At 36.7% G+C, this 16,586-nt stretch overlaps 1 protein-coding gene and 1 long non-coding RNA gene across 8 annotated transcripts in view; one reads left to right on the forward strand and one right to left on the reverse strand.

The window, feature by feature from the left end:
- The window catches only part of LOC112651822 (uncharacterized), a 59,128-nt gene extending 51,606 nt beyond the window's left edge, over nt 1–7,522 (reverse strand). For 2 of the 4 annotated variants that reach the window (XR_003131071.3, XR_007410110.1), the window contains exon 1: nt 7,291–7,522. This is a non-coding gene — a long non-coding RNA (uncharacterized LOC112651822). The remainder of the gene's footprint in view (nt 1–7,290) is intronic. The other 2 variants (XR_003131072.3, XR_003131069.3) reach the window with 2 other exon arrangements.
- Nucleotides 7,523–7,595: 73 nt separating this feature from the next.
- Nucleotides 7,596–16,586, forward strand: part of PHYHIPL (phytanoyl-CoA 2-hydroxylase interacting protein like) — an 81,773-nt gene continuing 72,782 nt past the window's right edge. Inside the window, exon 1 of one of the 4 annotated variants that reach the window (XM_025435130.3) lies at nt 7,596–7,981. In XM_025435130.3, the coding sequence (XP_025290915.1) occupies nt 7,876–7,981 (106 nt within the window). In that variant the 5' untranslated portion in view covers nt 7,596–7,875. Of the gene's footprint in view, nt 7,982–12,965; nt 12,991–14,123; nt 14,284–16,586 lie in introns of those variants that run through there. The other 3 variants (XM_035715380.2, XM_025435133.3, XM_025435132.3) reach the window with 3 other exon arrangements.

Consider the following 16,586-nt stretch of genomic DNA (forward strand, 5'->3'; position numbering starts at 1 on the left):
TCTATTGTGGATAAAATGCTATCAAACAACAATGCATACTATAGAAAAATGGTTTGTGAATGGAAGAGTCAATCTATGTGGAAAACATTGTTGTCTTATTTTAGGAAATTGCCACAGCCCTTCCAACACTCAGCAACCACCACCTTGATCAGTCAGCAGCTGTCAACACTGAAGCAAGACCGTCAAACAGTGAAAAGATTATGACTCACTGAAAGTTCAGATTATGGACAGCATTTTTGATCAATAAGCACTTTTTAAGTAAGGTATTGTATTTTTTAGACATATTGCTATTGCACACTTAATATAGTATAGTGGAGACATAATTTTACATGTACTGGGAAACAAAAAAATAATTTGACTTGCCTTATTGCAATATCCCCTTTATTGTGGTGGCCTGGAACCATACCTGCAATATCTCTGAGATATACCTAGAGTTGTGTTGTCTCCACGGCCTTCACTATTTCTAGTTGAAGCCCCTCCTATGAATAGCTACTGGCTAATTTTATGATGTCTTCTCCTCTTGCTAAAATTAGTTAATGAAAAACAACTCTCTTTATCTGCATTTTAGGATAACAGCAATAACTTGGGGTAGGGAGAAATTTCGGCATGGACAGTGTCTCTATATCATCACAGAAAATCTAACAGCCACTCAATAGTGTGTATTGATTTCAAATGTACATACATACATACACGGTACTGAATCATCATTTAGTGGATATTACTGAGTAATCTTTTTATTTTTTTCCCTATTTTCCAATAGGTTGTATTTAAAGTGAATAGAAAGAATTAGACCATTTCTGTCATTTGATTGATAATACCAGGGAACCACATCTGGTTTCCTCCATAGGTCATTAGCATTGGACTCACAGAGCTGTTTTCTGATGAGGATGTATTTTCAGAGATGTGCATACAGTCAGTTTAAAGAAAGCTAAAATCCAATTGTAGTATTATGAGTGAACAAATCATCTTCTAAAATATCAGAATAATAAAGGACTTCTTTTGTGATTTTAAATAATCTTAGAAACACAACATCATTCTCTCAAATCCACTGTTTCTTTTCCACTACGAATTCTACTTTTCTAGTCTGTATTATTTCTTTCCTGCACTATAATTTCTTAAACTCCTGTCTTCCTCCATTCCATTCATCCTATGAAACATGGGAAAATTAATCACATAATACTACTTTACAATTGTCATATACCTGCCCAAAAAGCTTTGGTAGCTCACAGTTAACTATAGAACAAAAATAGGTAGCCACTGTAATTTATTGAGCAAGTTCTAATTAACAAAATGTTTTAGTGGGTTGATTTTCATAGCAGTGTAGATGAAAGAAAGGAAGTAGGAAGATTATGTACATGGTAATTTCAACACTCTGGTCAAAATGATGAAAATGTAAATGTGATAGTAATACCTCCAAGTCAGGGAGAAAAACATGGCCGTGAAATATTGCAAAACTTTAATTGTTTTGAGGATAGTCTGATTTAAAGAGGAAAAGAGAAAATCAGAAAGCTGTGTGACTGGGTGACTAAGAGGATACTGCTGCCAGTCAGTATAGTGGAAAGAAAGTTAGAAAAGGGAACCAGTTTTGGGAATGAATTAATTAGAAATGGTTATGGGAATGTAAATAAAAATGTTCCTTAGTTGGGGGGATCCCTGGGTGGCGCAGCGGTTTAGCGCCTGCCTTTGGCCCAGGGCGTGATCCTGGAGACCCGGGATCGAATCCCACGTCAGGCTCCCGGTGCATGGAGCCTGCTTCTCCCTCTGCCTATGTCTCTGCCTCTCTCTCTCTCTCTCTGTGACTATCATAAATAAATGAAAAAAAAATAAAAAAAAAATGTTCCTTAGTTGGAAGTAGGATAATGACTTTTGTTTATAGTTATGGACTTGAAATAGGAATTTGATAATAAAGGTGAGAATTTCAACATTAAAAAGACATTAAAATTCATGGAAATGCATGCATTCTCAGAGGAAAAGGCTTTAAACAGGGAAGAACATAATGTCAGAGGTTGAACTTTAAAGAACACCTACACTCAAGAGGGCAGCTTAGAAGCTAGAGTTGATAAACATTAAGCACACATGTAGGAAGAGATCCAGTAGAGTTCAGTGCCACAGAAGTTCAGCAGAAATAAACTGTTAAAATATCAAAGAGTATGCAGATGCTAAAAGGCCTGTATGTTGGTGATGTGAAAAATCTCACCAAATCTAAAGACGACATTTGAAGAGTAAGAATCAGAGTGGTGGAGACAGATGATAAATTGTGTAAAGATTAAAAAGAAATGGAAGCAATGAATAACAGTTTTATAGCACTGCACAATTTATAATGGGCTTCTTACATACCTTAGAATATTAAGAAGTTAGATAGTAACTGTTTGGTTCAAGTAAGATAAATTTTAAAATCAAGGAGATTTAGCAATGTTTAAAGATTAAAAAGGGGAAAGAAAAAGACTGAAGCAGCTGGAGGGAGTAAAAATAGGAAGCTTACAACTCTATCCTGCATTACACAGGCAGTGAGTGTAAAGTACAGATGAGAGAAAGAAAAGTAGCGAGTTTTACCAGGACCAACTGAGCTAAAGATAAGGACAAATGAGAAACCTCACTCTGCTTTTATTGTTTTCTCCAGGAAAAAAGAGAGAGGCAATCTTTTGAAAATGAGAGCAGAACTGGGGGTTTCAAAGAGAAACAGTCCAGGATAGTTAAATCGTCAAGCAAGTTTAATTTTAATAGCATAAATTTTGGACCAAGTCATCATAGTTCTCTACCATATCTCACAACTGTTTGATGATATAGAATTAGAGATGTAGAAATCAAATACTGGAAAGAGATTCAATATTGGATATTTGCTTATGAGCTTGGCAAAAATCTACCATGACATAAAATCAAAGCAAACAAAAATGACATAATTTATAAGGGCTCAATACACTAAACCATAAATCTATTCTAAATACAGAAGTTCTTAATGTTTTTAAATAGCTATTAAAATATTTCCAGAAGTTTTTACTGTAAAATTGGCCAGATATATTTTCTTAATGCTGTTCTTAGTGTTCCATAATAATACTATTCTAACTCTGTGAGATGACTTATAGCTCATACAACACTTGCATACGCACTATGTCATTTGATTTTCACAAGTCAGGCACAAGTTGAGTCAAGATAAAGAATTCAGATTATTTGAGTTGCTTTCAACCTTGTCAATCATGAGTTTTCTTTTGCCCTACCATTTATGAGGGCTTAGGAAAAAACCATGGTAATGTTATAAAAAGAGAGAAAAAAATACTCCTTCTTTTATATATATATATATATATATATATATATATATATATATACACACACACACACACACACACACACATATATATATATACACATACATACATACATATATATATTATATGGAGTTTGCTTCTACCTATGGTTTTGATTCTCATTCTCTGCCTTTTGCCTAGCCATAAAAATTTGAGTTGTGCCTAATGCTGTGGGTTATATAAGAATGACCTCTGCACTTACAAGCTTATTGAAAGGACTTTGTGACCGTTTTTCTTTGGGTCTGATAATAGTCTAGGCAGTTGCAGCAATATAATTAAACACATTCAAAGTACTGAAGTTCAGTCAAATAATTCAACAAATTTTACTGAGTATCTTCTTTGTGCAAATACTATAATATGTGCTTAAAATTTATATCACTGGGGAAATAAGAACTGTTCAAGGAATAAGTATAGGTTTTACATGATAGCAAGCTGGGTGAGCAGATTGATATCTCTGTCAGAAAACTAATGTGCTCCTGGGCTGTGTTATGTTTGGCATATAGAGCAAAGATGGTGATAGACTGCTTGTTTCCCTTTATAGTCTTAATATCTTTCCATATCATAGGTATGTTCACCCACGAACTCTTAGAAAAATTAAATCTATCCAGAAGGGAGGGCCCAAAGTGGTACAGGGGCTCAAAGCAATGTAATTATCAGAAATGTTTGGAAGAACTAGGAGTATTTAGTCAGAAAATTGAATATGTTTGGGCAGCAGAAGAAAGAAGGATTACCATTATTGTGTTTGAATGACAGAGGAGAAAAATGAAGGCCCTTGTATTGATCTTATAGGAGGCATGTTTGGGTTCAGAATGAGTAAGATTACTTCATGAGAATTTTAATTTACTAAATATTAATAGACAGTTTCTCGTCAGGGATGTCAACATTGTGTACAGGATTACATTAAGATATATTTAAGGTCCTTTTCAAATTTGAGCCTGATTATTCAGAGATTTTTGGCATAAGGAATAATCTTTATAGAGAATGCACCATTTGAACTGGACTTTGAATAGTAATATTTTGGCTGTAATAGAGGCCACCTCAAGCTACAAATGATGTAAGTATATGAGGATTGCCATTACACTGAAACTTAGATATGAAAAGAAAAGGTAGAATTTTCATTTCATCTAAAGCTTATACGGTCATCTTCATGAAACATCATTCACTAATACAAAGGGGAAGGTAAATATTGTATTTTTAGTCAAATCTAGGAACCTAGAGTCAATCATCATTTTAATCAGTATTTTATTTACCCCCTCAGAGTAAAATCCATCTTTTTAGGTAAGATCCTCAGTCTTTCAGGTTTTTACCTTTTCCCCTACATTTTATTTTAGATGGTATTTGGGACTATTAGTACAATAGAGCTTCCATGGCCTTAAAGCACTGGGACAAAGGGTCACTGGATTTGAATAATGTCATTTGCCTCCTCTGGTCTCTGTGATGACATCCCTTCTATGCCTGGTCTTTCACTTGAAGTTGGTGGCTAGAGAAACTCATAGTCTGTGTTTTCTCAGTTTGGTCAGGTCCTGGTAGCCATCTCTAAGACTGACAAATCTCATCTTCTTGTACTCTAGACTAGTCTAGAAGGTCTATTCTGCAGTTTTTGCTCTTAAAATAAGGCTTCACAGCAGGTTGGCTAGCTCTCAACTCAACTACCCTCTGAGTATACAGGAACTTTCAACAGTTCTGTAAAGTAAATTCCTGTCCTCCCTCTGCCTAACAATGATGCCTTGAATGATTACATTCAAGATTACTTGAATGTGGTCCCCCTTAGCCTGGCCAGGTGTTATCATTCCAAAGATCTAAGAACTAGGGCAGAAATTTCTGTCCTTGAGTTTACCTCTACCTATCTGGATATTTCTAAAGCCACAACCTCTCATCTCACATCCTCAATGTGTGAATGAGTAAAAAATGTTGTTAGTTGCCATCCTCTAGCATTTCTACCTCTTTTCCATTATTCTCTGAGACAAAGAGAATAGAATTTTCTCTACTTTACCTACCTCATAGCCACTATCTTCCTTATACCGAACTCTGGCCTACGCCATTATTGTGGCCTGGGATATCCTGTCTTCACTATGGGATAAACTGTATCATTTTGACCACTAGGCCCAGCCTTGATATGTCAAACCATAAACATCTATTTTCATCTTTTGACAATACCTTGATTTGAAGCCTACCAATTTGCTTAGAAAAATCTTATGCTGAATGTCAAAACTCTTTGTTTTTTATTTCTTATGTAATAACCTACATCCTTAGCAGAAAGATGCCTTGGATTGAATAAGTATTATACCCAGAAATTCACATCAGTATTTCTTAAAACATTACCCCCTTTTCCCATTACACAAATATTCTGGCCCACAAATCTGAATCATGCTAATTTCCCATTTAAAGATTTTCAATAATTTCTTGTTCCCTTTAAATAAAACCCTTTTAAAGACTTTCCTGACCAACCAGATTAGTTTAGGACCCCTGTGTGTACTTCACAAGTTCCCATGATTCCTCTTTCATAATATTATAATTTTCCCTTTTCAATGTCTATGTTTCCTAATAGATTGGAACTAAAAATTCCCAACTTCCAGCATATTGTCCATGGACATAGCAGGTGTTTAACAAATATCTGCGTGAATTATAGCTTTAATTTCATATATGAGTTATATTTCTCACCTGTAAATCAATAAATTGGTAATCTGGTTTGCACGGTTCCTTTTGAAATCTGTAAATATGATACTACTCTGAAACCACTGTGAACCCACTGTGGCTTAGCTGACAATATCAATTTCTATTCCTCCAGAGCCAGGTTTTAGAACACAGGAAATTCACCAATAAGTGCCATCTTGTCAAATTTCTTGACAAGTAATAATTTATCCTCTCCTTGGGGACAACCCTACCCTGACGCAAGAATTCTCTCAAACTACAAGAAGGAGATCCATCTTCATTAATACCTAAGTTGATAATGAGGACATTTCAGTTTAAAATACCCAATTATCTTCCACAGATTTTTATCCCCTTGCAGGTGTGCCAAGTTTTCTCACAAGCTTATTTTACCTTCAGCTGGTCCTTCTGTTTTATGAAGTTCCAATTAACTAGATTTAGTCATGTTGTGGCTAGAAGGATATGACTAGAAAGGGTAGCATATAGCAATCCGTATGTAAATTGTTACTTTATTGGATAACATTTACGTTCGAAATTGGGAAAATCAATAAAAAGGAACCTTAATTTCTAACAAGCACACACACTGAAAAAAGAAGAGAGTGGGGCGGACACTATTTTGATTCTAAGACAGCACAGCGACTAAAAACGATTCCAAAGAAGCAAATGGCAACAGAGGTCAATAGGCTGTGACCTACATCTATTTTATTTCAAAAACATTTTCACCTCCACTAAGTGCACTGCAGAATGTTAAATGCCATTAAAAAGAATGGGCAAATTTAAGGTAACTTGAGGAGGCACATTTCCCATTAGGAAAGGATCTTTCCTTATCCATGAGGTCAGTCAGGTGCTTTTCTTCCCCCTTCACTGGCGGCCAGAACAAAGCCCGGCACGCAGTAAACATTTAATGCTTATTCGTTGAATGAATGAATGAATGACTGAATGAATGAATGACTGAATGACTGAATGAATGAATGAATGAGGCAAGCTAGACCGCGATGGCTGAAAGACTGAGAGGCTGTCAGCCCCGAAGCAGGCGGGCTGGCATCTCCTCATTCCCTCACCTTTCTGCCACTTGTGAATTCCCCTGTCTGCCCCTCCCTCGGGATGACCAAAATTCCGTCCCTACACCCGCCCCTCCTCGGTCAGTGCGCTCATCTCTCACACAGACGCAGCTGTTTCCGAGGAACGCCCCGCTGCGCCAGCAGGGCCCGGGAGGGGAGTCGCCCGGGAGCCTGAGCGGGAAGGCACCCCGCGCGCCCCGGAACCCCGAGGCCCCATACAAAGGATGGGGACCCGTATCCTTCCCGTCCTTCACGAAACCCAGTCTTCTCCCTCTCACCTCCCCATGCAGGCTCCCCAGTGCCAACCTGGGTCCGGCTGACCCTGTGACGAGGGGAAGGAGGCCAAACCACCCTCACCGGACGAGAGGGCGAGGCGAGCGCGCCGCCCCCGCAACCGCCCGCCGTTTCCGCGCGCTCTGCCGTCCGACACTTCGCGCGGGAGTTGCGTGCGGGGCCTGAGGCACTAGGGCAGCAGGGGGCGCGTGCGCGTGGAAGGGCGGGGGAGGAGGGCGCCGCGCGCCAGCAGGTGGGCGCGTCCTCTCACGCGCGTGCGCGCGCCGCGCCTTCTCCCTCACGTTCCCCGCGCGACGCGTCCCCTCCCCGCCGGGAGCGCGCGCCTCCCGCTCTCGCGCCGGGTCCCTCTCGGTCTCTCGGAGCCCCGCACTCTCCGGAGCTCCTGCCCCGGTGTCGCGTCGGCCGCGGCTCTCTAGCCCGGAGGCTCAGCCTCGGCGCGTCGGAGCCGGGTCTCAGGCCTCTTCCACTCCTGCCGCCACTCCTCTTCCCTTTCCCGCCCTTCTCTCCCACCCGGTCCACCGAGGGAGCCTGGATACGAAGCAGGCAGGCTCGAGAAGGGAGTTGGAAAAATGGAGGTGCCGCGCCTGGATCATGCCCTCAACAGCCCCACCAGCCCCTGTGAGGAGGTGATCAAAAACCTCAGCCTGGAGGCCATTCAGCTGTGCGACCGGGACGGTAAGAGCGACGGGGGCTGGAAGGAAAGGGGCCGAGCCGGCGGCCAGGCGCCGCGGCCGCCCCGACTCTGCCGACCCTGCTCGCCCCGGCGTCAGGGTCTTTTGTTGTCCCTCCGTACAAATAAATACAGGTGGGGCTCCTCTCGGCTCACCCTCCCTCCCCCGGAGGCTAGCGACAAAAGGACCCCGGGGCCGGCGCGTCGGCGCGGAGAGTCGCCTCGGTCCCCGGCCGCGGCGCGCCCGCCGTCCTCGCCGCCTGGCCCCGCGCCGAGGGGCTGCCCGGGCGAGGGCGCCGTTCCCGCCCGCCGCTCCTGCCCGGGACCAGGCGTTTCCGACGGTGCCGCAGTCCGGGTTTCCAGGTTCTACCGCTCTACCGGAACCGAAGGCGAAACGCCCTCCGATTGCTTCTGGTACCCCTCCTTCTCCCCGCCACCGCACACGCTAGTTAGCATTTCCAGCCCAGAAACTTATCATTTCCTTTTTAAACCTCTCCTCTTCAGACTCCCCCACATTTATTGGTCTTTTTATGCCCTCAAAGAGGGATTGGGATGACGGTTTTTTCAAGAAGGGGCGCGAGGGGTGGGCGGGGGAGTGCGTTTCAGCACCAAGGACAGCCACAAGCTTAGTGATTTGGGGCTGTGATTCAGAAACTGTCAAAAAATCTGTAAAGAAGTGGCCTCGTATATTTGCTGTGGTACAGAATATGTGGCGAGTACTAACCATTGTGTCCCGACATTATATAGCTTATTCTTATTGTTAAAGTTGGCAGTCTCGGAAAGAAGGAAGTGGTTGAACACGGGTTTGAGCGTTAGAGAGAAGCTCACACTGTGCAATTTGGGTAGCTTGTAGTGCTTCTGTGTTATTTGGAATAGTTGGAGTCCGTGCTATTTCAGTAATGTGGAATAAAACTTCATTTGTTGAAAAGAAGTCATCTGATTAGTAATTGATTGGCCAAATAATTGTAAAATTGGACCTCTGACAAGGGAAAAACAATTTACATGTTGTCAGGATGACCCTGAACACTTCTGGCTATAAATGGAATCAGTGATTAACAGCGTATGGAGACGATGATTTAAAAATATTTTTTAGCCAAGGTTATGTAGAAATACTAATGTGCTCACAATAAGGCCATAAAATTTATCAGTGCGTTATCCAAATACAGAGCAAAGGTCTTGTTTCCAAAGTCATTTAAATGATAACTTGGTGAGGCATTGCTAAACAGTATAGTTTAGGACAACTGAACACTGAATTTCTGTTTATAATAAACTTAAGACAGAATAATTGACCTTTGAAAACAAAGCCACTTTAAATAATTTCTGAAAAAGGTACAGTGTGAACAAGTAAATACTCTTGCAAAAGCTGTTTATAATTCCTTTATCCTTAGATTACCATAGTAATAGGTGCATATATTTATGGTATCTGAAAAAAAGTAATCATTTTGCCATGCCATATGTAGACTTGTATTATTAGACTATTAGAAATTATTTTTAATATACCACATAGGAAATCACATGAGCTTTAGTTTATTTATGAAATGACTTTTTCTGGTGTTACCATTGTAAATGCTTTGATTTTCCTAGATTGGTTTGACAGAAAACCAAGAATCTAGTAAAAGTAGATTTTCATTTACTTCAGTGATTTATCAAAAGCTTATTACTATAGTTAATGGAAATAGGCAATTCATAGTTGCTCTTCAGAACCCAGTAATCTTAATTCTTAAGATTGCATTTACCACATTTTCAAAGATATTAGGGAAAATTAAGTTGTTTTTTGTTTTTATGAAGTTTACAGAATTGGTGTAGAGGAACAAAACTAATGCTGCACACATATATGTGGTCTCTTCTTGTAGAGTCGTAGCTTTTTTATTTTGGTAATATTTTTTGGTTGTTTCAGTTCACATTATGAATCCTGCAAAATGAACAAATTATGTAACATTTAATGGAGGGGGTGCTGGCACTTAGCAGCATCTATGAAAATTACTTATTTGAGGCTTCTAATGATTCGTCGTAGATTAATAGGGTTTCATTTTATAAAATGTATCAACAAATACAAAGAGCTAACTCTTCTATTAAAAAAACATGTAAAAATTAGGAATAGCTTGGGTAGAGATGTCACTAAATGCCTAACTTTTTATTTTGTGACTTTGCATGTCAATTCCAAAATATATAGGTCTTTTTTTTTTGCAGAACAATAAAAAAAATGTTGCATTAAGTTTGTCAAGCAGACCTTATTTATCATACTCTTATACTGAGAAATTTTCAGCTAGGTATTATTTACTCCCTTCTCTCCCTCTCAGGTCTCATTCATGTACTAAATATATAACAGAAAGATTAGGATGTGGCAGATGCGCTGTAATATGCTTAAGTACATAGTGAGTGCTAAATTTTCATAATTTTATGATTATAAAAGTACGTGTCTTGTTTGCTTTTTACTTTTCTCTATTCTACTATGAATTTGGTGATAAATGAGCTCAAATTAATTTCTTGGAAGTAGAATAGGAGAAAATATTGTTAGAAATACATTTCCTTTTACTCTCTCCACTTATAGGTGTTTTAAATTTTACAATGCTTTGCATATTTCATCAACTAAGAGTTATAGTTGCTGGTAAACTGTCTTTCTTATGTTTCCTTGGTTTGTACGTTTTTTCCTTTCACTTGCTATTTTCTTATAAATTGATCCATTTACATAATTAGCAATAATTCGAAGTATTTCCTTTTTTTGATAGTTTCTCCAAGTATTTAACAATTGAAAGAATATGGAATAGAATCCAATGGTCATATAATTGGGTTTTTTTAATTAGGCAAGATGGTTCTTCTACACACATGTTATTTATCCTAGGCATGTGTGCTTTGGTTGATAGTAGATGGTCCCTGCCTACATGTTACTTGTGGTTCAAAATGAGGATCTGAATAGACTTCTATTAGGAAATCTCTGAAGATATGTTGTAGATCTAGAACTTTCTGTAATTTCTGTTGCAAATAGAGGAGTGCTTCTGTTCCTCCATCTCTGCTGTGCTGAAGTATCCTCAAATTGCACGTATGATACACTTTAATTGAAGATTTTTCCAAAGAAGTTGAAGGAAGAAAACATTACTCATCAGGAAGCATTGATATTATGGGACCCCGTTTCCAGTTTTCACATAAGATACTTCAGACCCTAACTGACCTGTGATGAGACAGAAGAGCGCCCAACCCCACACATAGAACTCCGCATTACTTCTACTTCTCTTCATTATTCTTAAAATCATGTATGTGTGTGTATGTGTATATAGATATGATCTAACTTATACATGTATTTTATGCACACACACAAGCTTTCCTTGCTGAAAGGGAAAGATATATGCATCCATCTCCCTGCATTCTTGCTATAATAGTAAGGAAGAAAATACAAAATTAATTTGTTGTATAGCACTTAAATCCACACCCAAGGCTTCCTAGGTTTAGCAAGTATTATTTCCATGATTATTTTATGACTGCCTAGATACAGTTTATGGAGTTTATGATCCTCTTCAACAAGGGAATACATTTTAAGGAAAATGCAGGGAGAGAACCTGACAGATTCCCATGTGTTTGTGTATAACAATAATTTTGTGAAGGAAAAGAAAACAAGGTTTTCTTTTTTTTTTTTACATATTAAAAAAATTCCTTTTAATTTTGATTTTGTCATACCTACTTAAATTATAAAATCAGTTGTGACTTTTTTATGATTACTGATATGTGAATTAAACAAATTTTAACTTTGGAAATATAACACAGAAATGCTTACTAGTTAGCACAATGCTGTATTAAATAATCCTTAAGGACATTTTCTGAAGCAGATATCTAGAAAGAGTACCAATAACTGTTCCCTTTAATAGTACAAAAATACAAGGTAATCATTGCTCAGTCCCACTGACATTCATATACCATAGTGGCAATAGCATTTTAGAAACAGACCTCTGACAGAATATTGGCTCTTGATAGATATATTACCTTAGTCAAATTACTTAACCTGTTTTTAGCTTTAAGCTGTATCATGTAGAATGGTTATAATAATGTCAAGTCTGCAGGATTGTTAAAACCATGACATGAAGTATTCTCTGTCATTTCTTATAATTCTTGACACAAAATAGAGAATAATTATTATTGTAAGTGGATTATTATTCTCCACATACGTTGAGTTTAACTACTGCTTTTTATTTATTTATTTATTTTTTGTCCAATGTTTAGATCTTTGTTTTTCATTTCAGTTGTGTTTTGTTGACTCAGTAAATCCTTCTTATGTCACTTCATTTTCATGAATAGACAATGGAAACTGTAAATTCTTAATTAAAAAAAATAGTCAACTTTAAAGCCCTAGTTACGATACTATATCTTTTGCTTATATTTATCTATCCCATCATAGTATCTTTGTCAGCCTTAATCCTAAAAGCTTTTTTCAGTTTCTACTTCAAACCTACTGTTTGCTGCATTTCATGTGCCTTATACCCCTGATACCTGCTTTGGCTAGGTATTTGTATCAGAACTTTCTATTCTTGATTTAACATTTTTTCTTTAGGATTTTTTTTTCCCTAAGGATAAATATGTATTAGTGCATGTGACCTCTGGATTCATTTCTTTGACCCAGATATGACTATAGAGACGGTGTAAAATTTTAATGAGTGAGCATGGAACACAACAAAAAGAAAAGAAAAACTAAAAGAAACAAACAAAAAGCTTTAAAGTCATCAGATTGTGTTAAACCAATTCATATTCTTGGTAGGGGTTCTAATTCATTCCCAGAGAAAATGAAGTTATTAGAGTAAAAGTCACATCAAAGAATTTGCAACCAGACTCCCTCCAGTGGTAGAATTACTGATATGTTAGATATGTTATAAGTAGTAACATTGGCTACTTGCTTTGTTGCCTGGGTAAGCCGGTCAGAAATTCACGCTAAAGAACACTATCTAGGCAACTTCGAAGTGAGGTTTTTTTATTGCTAATATTCTCTCCTGCCTCATTTAGGCCCACTCTTGATCTTTCCTTAACTGATGTGAGTATAGTTTACTAATTATTTTTATATATTATCCTGGGCTTCAGAAAAAATAGCAGCTATCTCTATCTGCAGTAAGGACAATCCTAGTTTCTGGTTTTCCTTCTCTGCCCTTTGTAAATGGCATTTTAGTTTTTCTGCACAGCATTTGCCTCTTTCTTAGGCTTATTTTACACTGCTGTTAAATTTCTCTGTAAGAATCTTTTTACTGTTATTTTAAATTCTGTTTTTTACTATTTTAAAGCATTTACCTTAGTCTTTAATGTCTCTTAATATATTTTATGATTAGTACACAGTAGTTAAATTGTCTTTTTAAGCATGTTGTATTTTATGCATGTTGTATTTTATGCGTGTTCATTTGATAAATAAAATCAGTATTTGTGGAAGACTTCTAACAGAAACATATTGACGCATTGAAGAGTTCTCTACAGGAAAAATAGGTAGACAGTATCAGCATGTTTTTTATGGAAAGATAGCACGTGGCAAGGGGTAAAAGAAATTGAGAAATAATTGTGAACTTTGTGATTGAATTTTCAAGGAATATGAGGAATGATAGTAATTTAAGGATTTTTAAGTCTAGGAAATCAGAAAAATCATTGAAAAAAAGGAGGAAAGGAAATAATATTTAGACGCCATGATAATTGTTTTTTATACCTTGAATTTTAGGCCTCAGTGGATATCCAGATATGTCTTAAACTCTTTTCCAGGGGTACTTCCTCCTCGCAGAAATCATATTCTCAGAGCAGTATGACATACTGCATGTTTCAACATGGATCCCCCCCAAAAGAACCCACTTACATTATTTTTAGACACTTGTTTTTCTTGATTCTCATTCTTCAAAGACTATTCATAGTCTAATGATAGTATGTTGAAAAACTAACCACTTGGTACTTTATAGAGGATTATAAAATAGATTTTTAAGTCACCTGCCTAAAGGTAGTTTTGAAGAGATAGGAGACTTTTCAGAGAGATTGAACATAAAAAGTAAAAGGAACATTTATGTTAAGACATTTAGAATCTAACACTAAGAGACTTCCTTGGAAACTGAAACACTTAGTGATTCCTCTTATGTTCTGGGGAAAGAGTTCTAGAATGAGAAAGAGAATTGTTCATAGAACTGTATATTCCACTGGGGATACTAGAACCAGGTGGAAAAGGCAAGATTAGTGTTTGACTTCAGTTTTAGAATGACCTCTGATCAACTTTGTGTCTCACCCCTTAATGGAAAGGAGTGAATACATGCTGGAGAAGGCCAAGTTTGAACCCTAAAGATGAAATAAATCTACATTCCAGGTTTGTTAAAAAAAAAATAGACAAAAAAAAAATAGACAAGATCTCTGGATTTTGAATTTACTCCATAGATGTGAGTTGAACAAAAAGCATCATAACTCTGAATTGTGTTAGTTTCATTCATGATATTGTAACTATTTGCACCAAGTTTGTTGTTCATTTTCAAAGGGCTTTTCTGTGGGAATTTTTGCTTATAAGCTGTTTGTTGTGATGGTTGTGGCAACTAGTGTAAATAAATCTTTTTGTTTTCTATAGCCTGTGGGAGTGTTACTATCTAATAATAGTATGAGAAACTTATAACTTCCCTGACATATGCACAAAAATTTTTCTAATATACTTACTTTGATTTTCTTGAAAAACAGGCTTTTACAAATTTAAATGTTGGTGAATCTGTCAGTCTTTAAAATTTTAAGAACTGAGAATAAATGCTAGCAAGAATGACAATTTTTAATACTACTAAATGATAGGTTGTTAATGATTGATTTTAAAGTTATACCTATGATATAGAAGAGACATTAAGTAAGTTAGTCTTTGGGCCAAATTGAAAACCTGCTACCAGTTTTTGTAAGTAAAATTTTATTAGAAGAGAACTAAGCTCATTTGTTTATATATTATCTATGGCTGCTTTCTTACTACAAAGGGGAAGTAACTACTGTGACAGTAGACCAAGCTTAAAATACTTATTATCTGGTCTTTTACAGGAAATGTTTGCCAACTCCTAACATGGAGGGTTGAGAAAATTGATAAGGATTAATAAATTAATATTGAAAATATTGAGAGAAGAGTTTCTGAAAATTGTATAATCATTCTGTTTTTATATGTTACTGGGGTTTTGAGATACTGCAGTTCAGATAGAGAGCTATAGAAAGCTGGCTTCCTACAGATTCCAAAAATCTATACCTTATGCTATGTTCACCACAACTGTAGCTACCATCTGTCACCATACAATGCTATTAACAATACCATTAACTATATTTATACTCTTTGCTGTACCTTTCATCCCCATGACTTGTTCATTCCATAACTGGAAGCCTGTACCTCCTGCTCTTTTTAGCCATTTTGCCTATTCCTATACCCTCTTCCTCTCAGGCAACCATCAGTTCTCTGTATTTATGCATCTGTTTCTGCTTTTTGTTTGTTTTTTCATTTGTTTTGTTTTTCAAATTCCATGCATAAGTAAAATCATATAGTGTTTGCTTTCTCTGATTTATTTCACTGAGCACTATATCCTCTAGGCCCATCCATGTTGTAGCAAATGGCAGGATCTCATTCTTTTTTATGGCTGAATAATGTTCGTATATATACATATATATATTTTTTTCTAATATACTTACTTTGATTTTCTTGAAAAACAGTCTTATAAATTTAAATGTTGGTGAATCTGTCAGTCTTTAAAATTTTAAAAACTGAGGATAAATGCTAGCAAGAATGACAATTTTTAATATATATATATATACGCACACACGCACACACACACACATCTTCTTTGCCCAATCATCTGTTGATTAACACTTAAGTTGCTTCCATATCTTGGCTATTATTAATAATGCTACAGTAAACATAGGCGTGCATATATCTTTGAGTTAGTGTTTTTCTAAATTTTTATCAAAGTTTTTAAATTAACAAAGTATTTGTTTCTTTTGAAGCATTTATATCTTTCTTCAGGATAGCTGCCTAAGTTTGGCCTGGGAAATGAATTTTGAAATTTTCTATTCATAGTATTATAATTAGCTCAGAAGAATACCCCTTCAACTTAAGTGATGGTCTATATGTGATTACTTAAAATTATTTTGAAATATCTTACTATCTAGTTCTTATTAGTAAACTATTACTACTTAATGAAACTGGCAATAGCTTTTATAGGAGCTACCACTCCTGAAATTTTAAAAATTTTATCTACTTTCCTTAATACAGTTGTCTCATTATTTCTGAAAATTTAGTTGAGGATGAGTTAAAAAACTTAGACTTTAAAATTTTCTTCTCAAAAATAAAATAAAATAAAATAAAATAAAATAAAATAAAATAAAATAAAATAAAATTTTCTTCTCCACTGTGTGTTGTTTTATATTCTTAAATTTATCTGTTTGAGAAACTTCTACAAAAGTAAGTGGAGAGATCTGCCACATTCATATTCTCATCTACTTAAATTGCAAAGATTTTACATAATCTCAACATTTGAATTAATGAGCTATATGTGATGTGTAATTTTTATTCTTTGAATTTTCAGTCATGTACCAATGTTTTATTCCAGTTTTTTGACAACAGTTTACTAATTTAACATATTTGTTGCAATGTCAGAAATCTCA

This window comes from Canis lupus, chromosome 4, assembly GCF_003254725.2.
Source record: "Canis lupus dingo isolate Sandy chromosome 4, ASM325472v2, whole genome shotgun sequence".
Taxonomy (NCBI): Eukaryota; Metazoa; Chordata; class Mammalia; order Carnivora; family Canidae; genus Canis; species Canis lupus.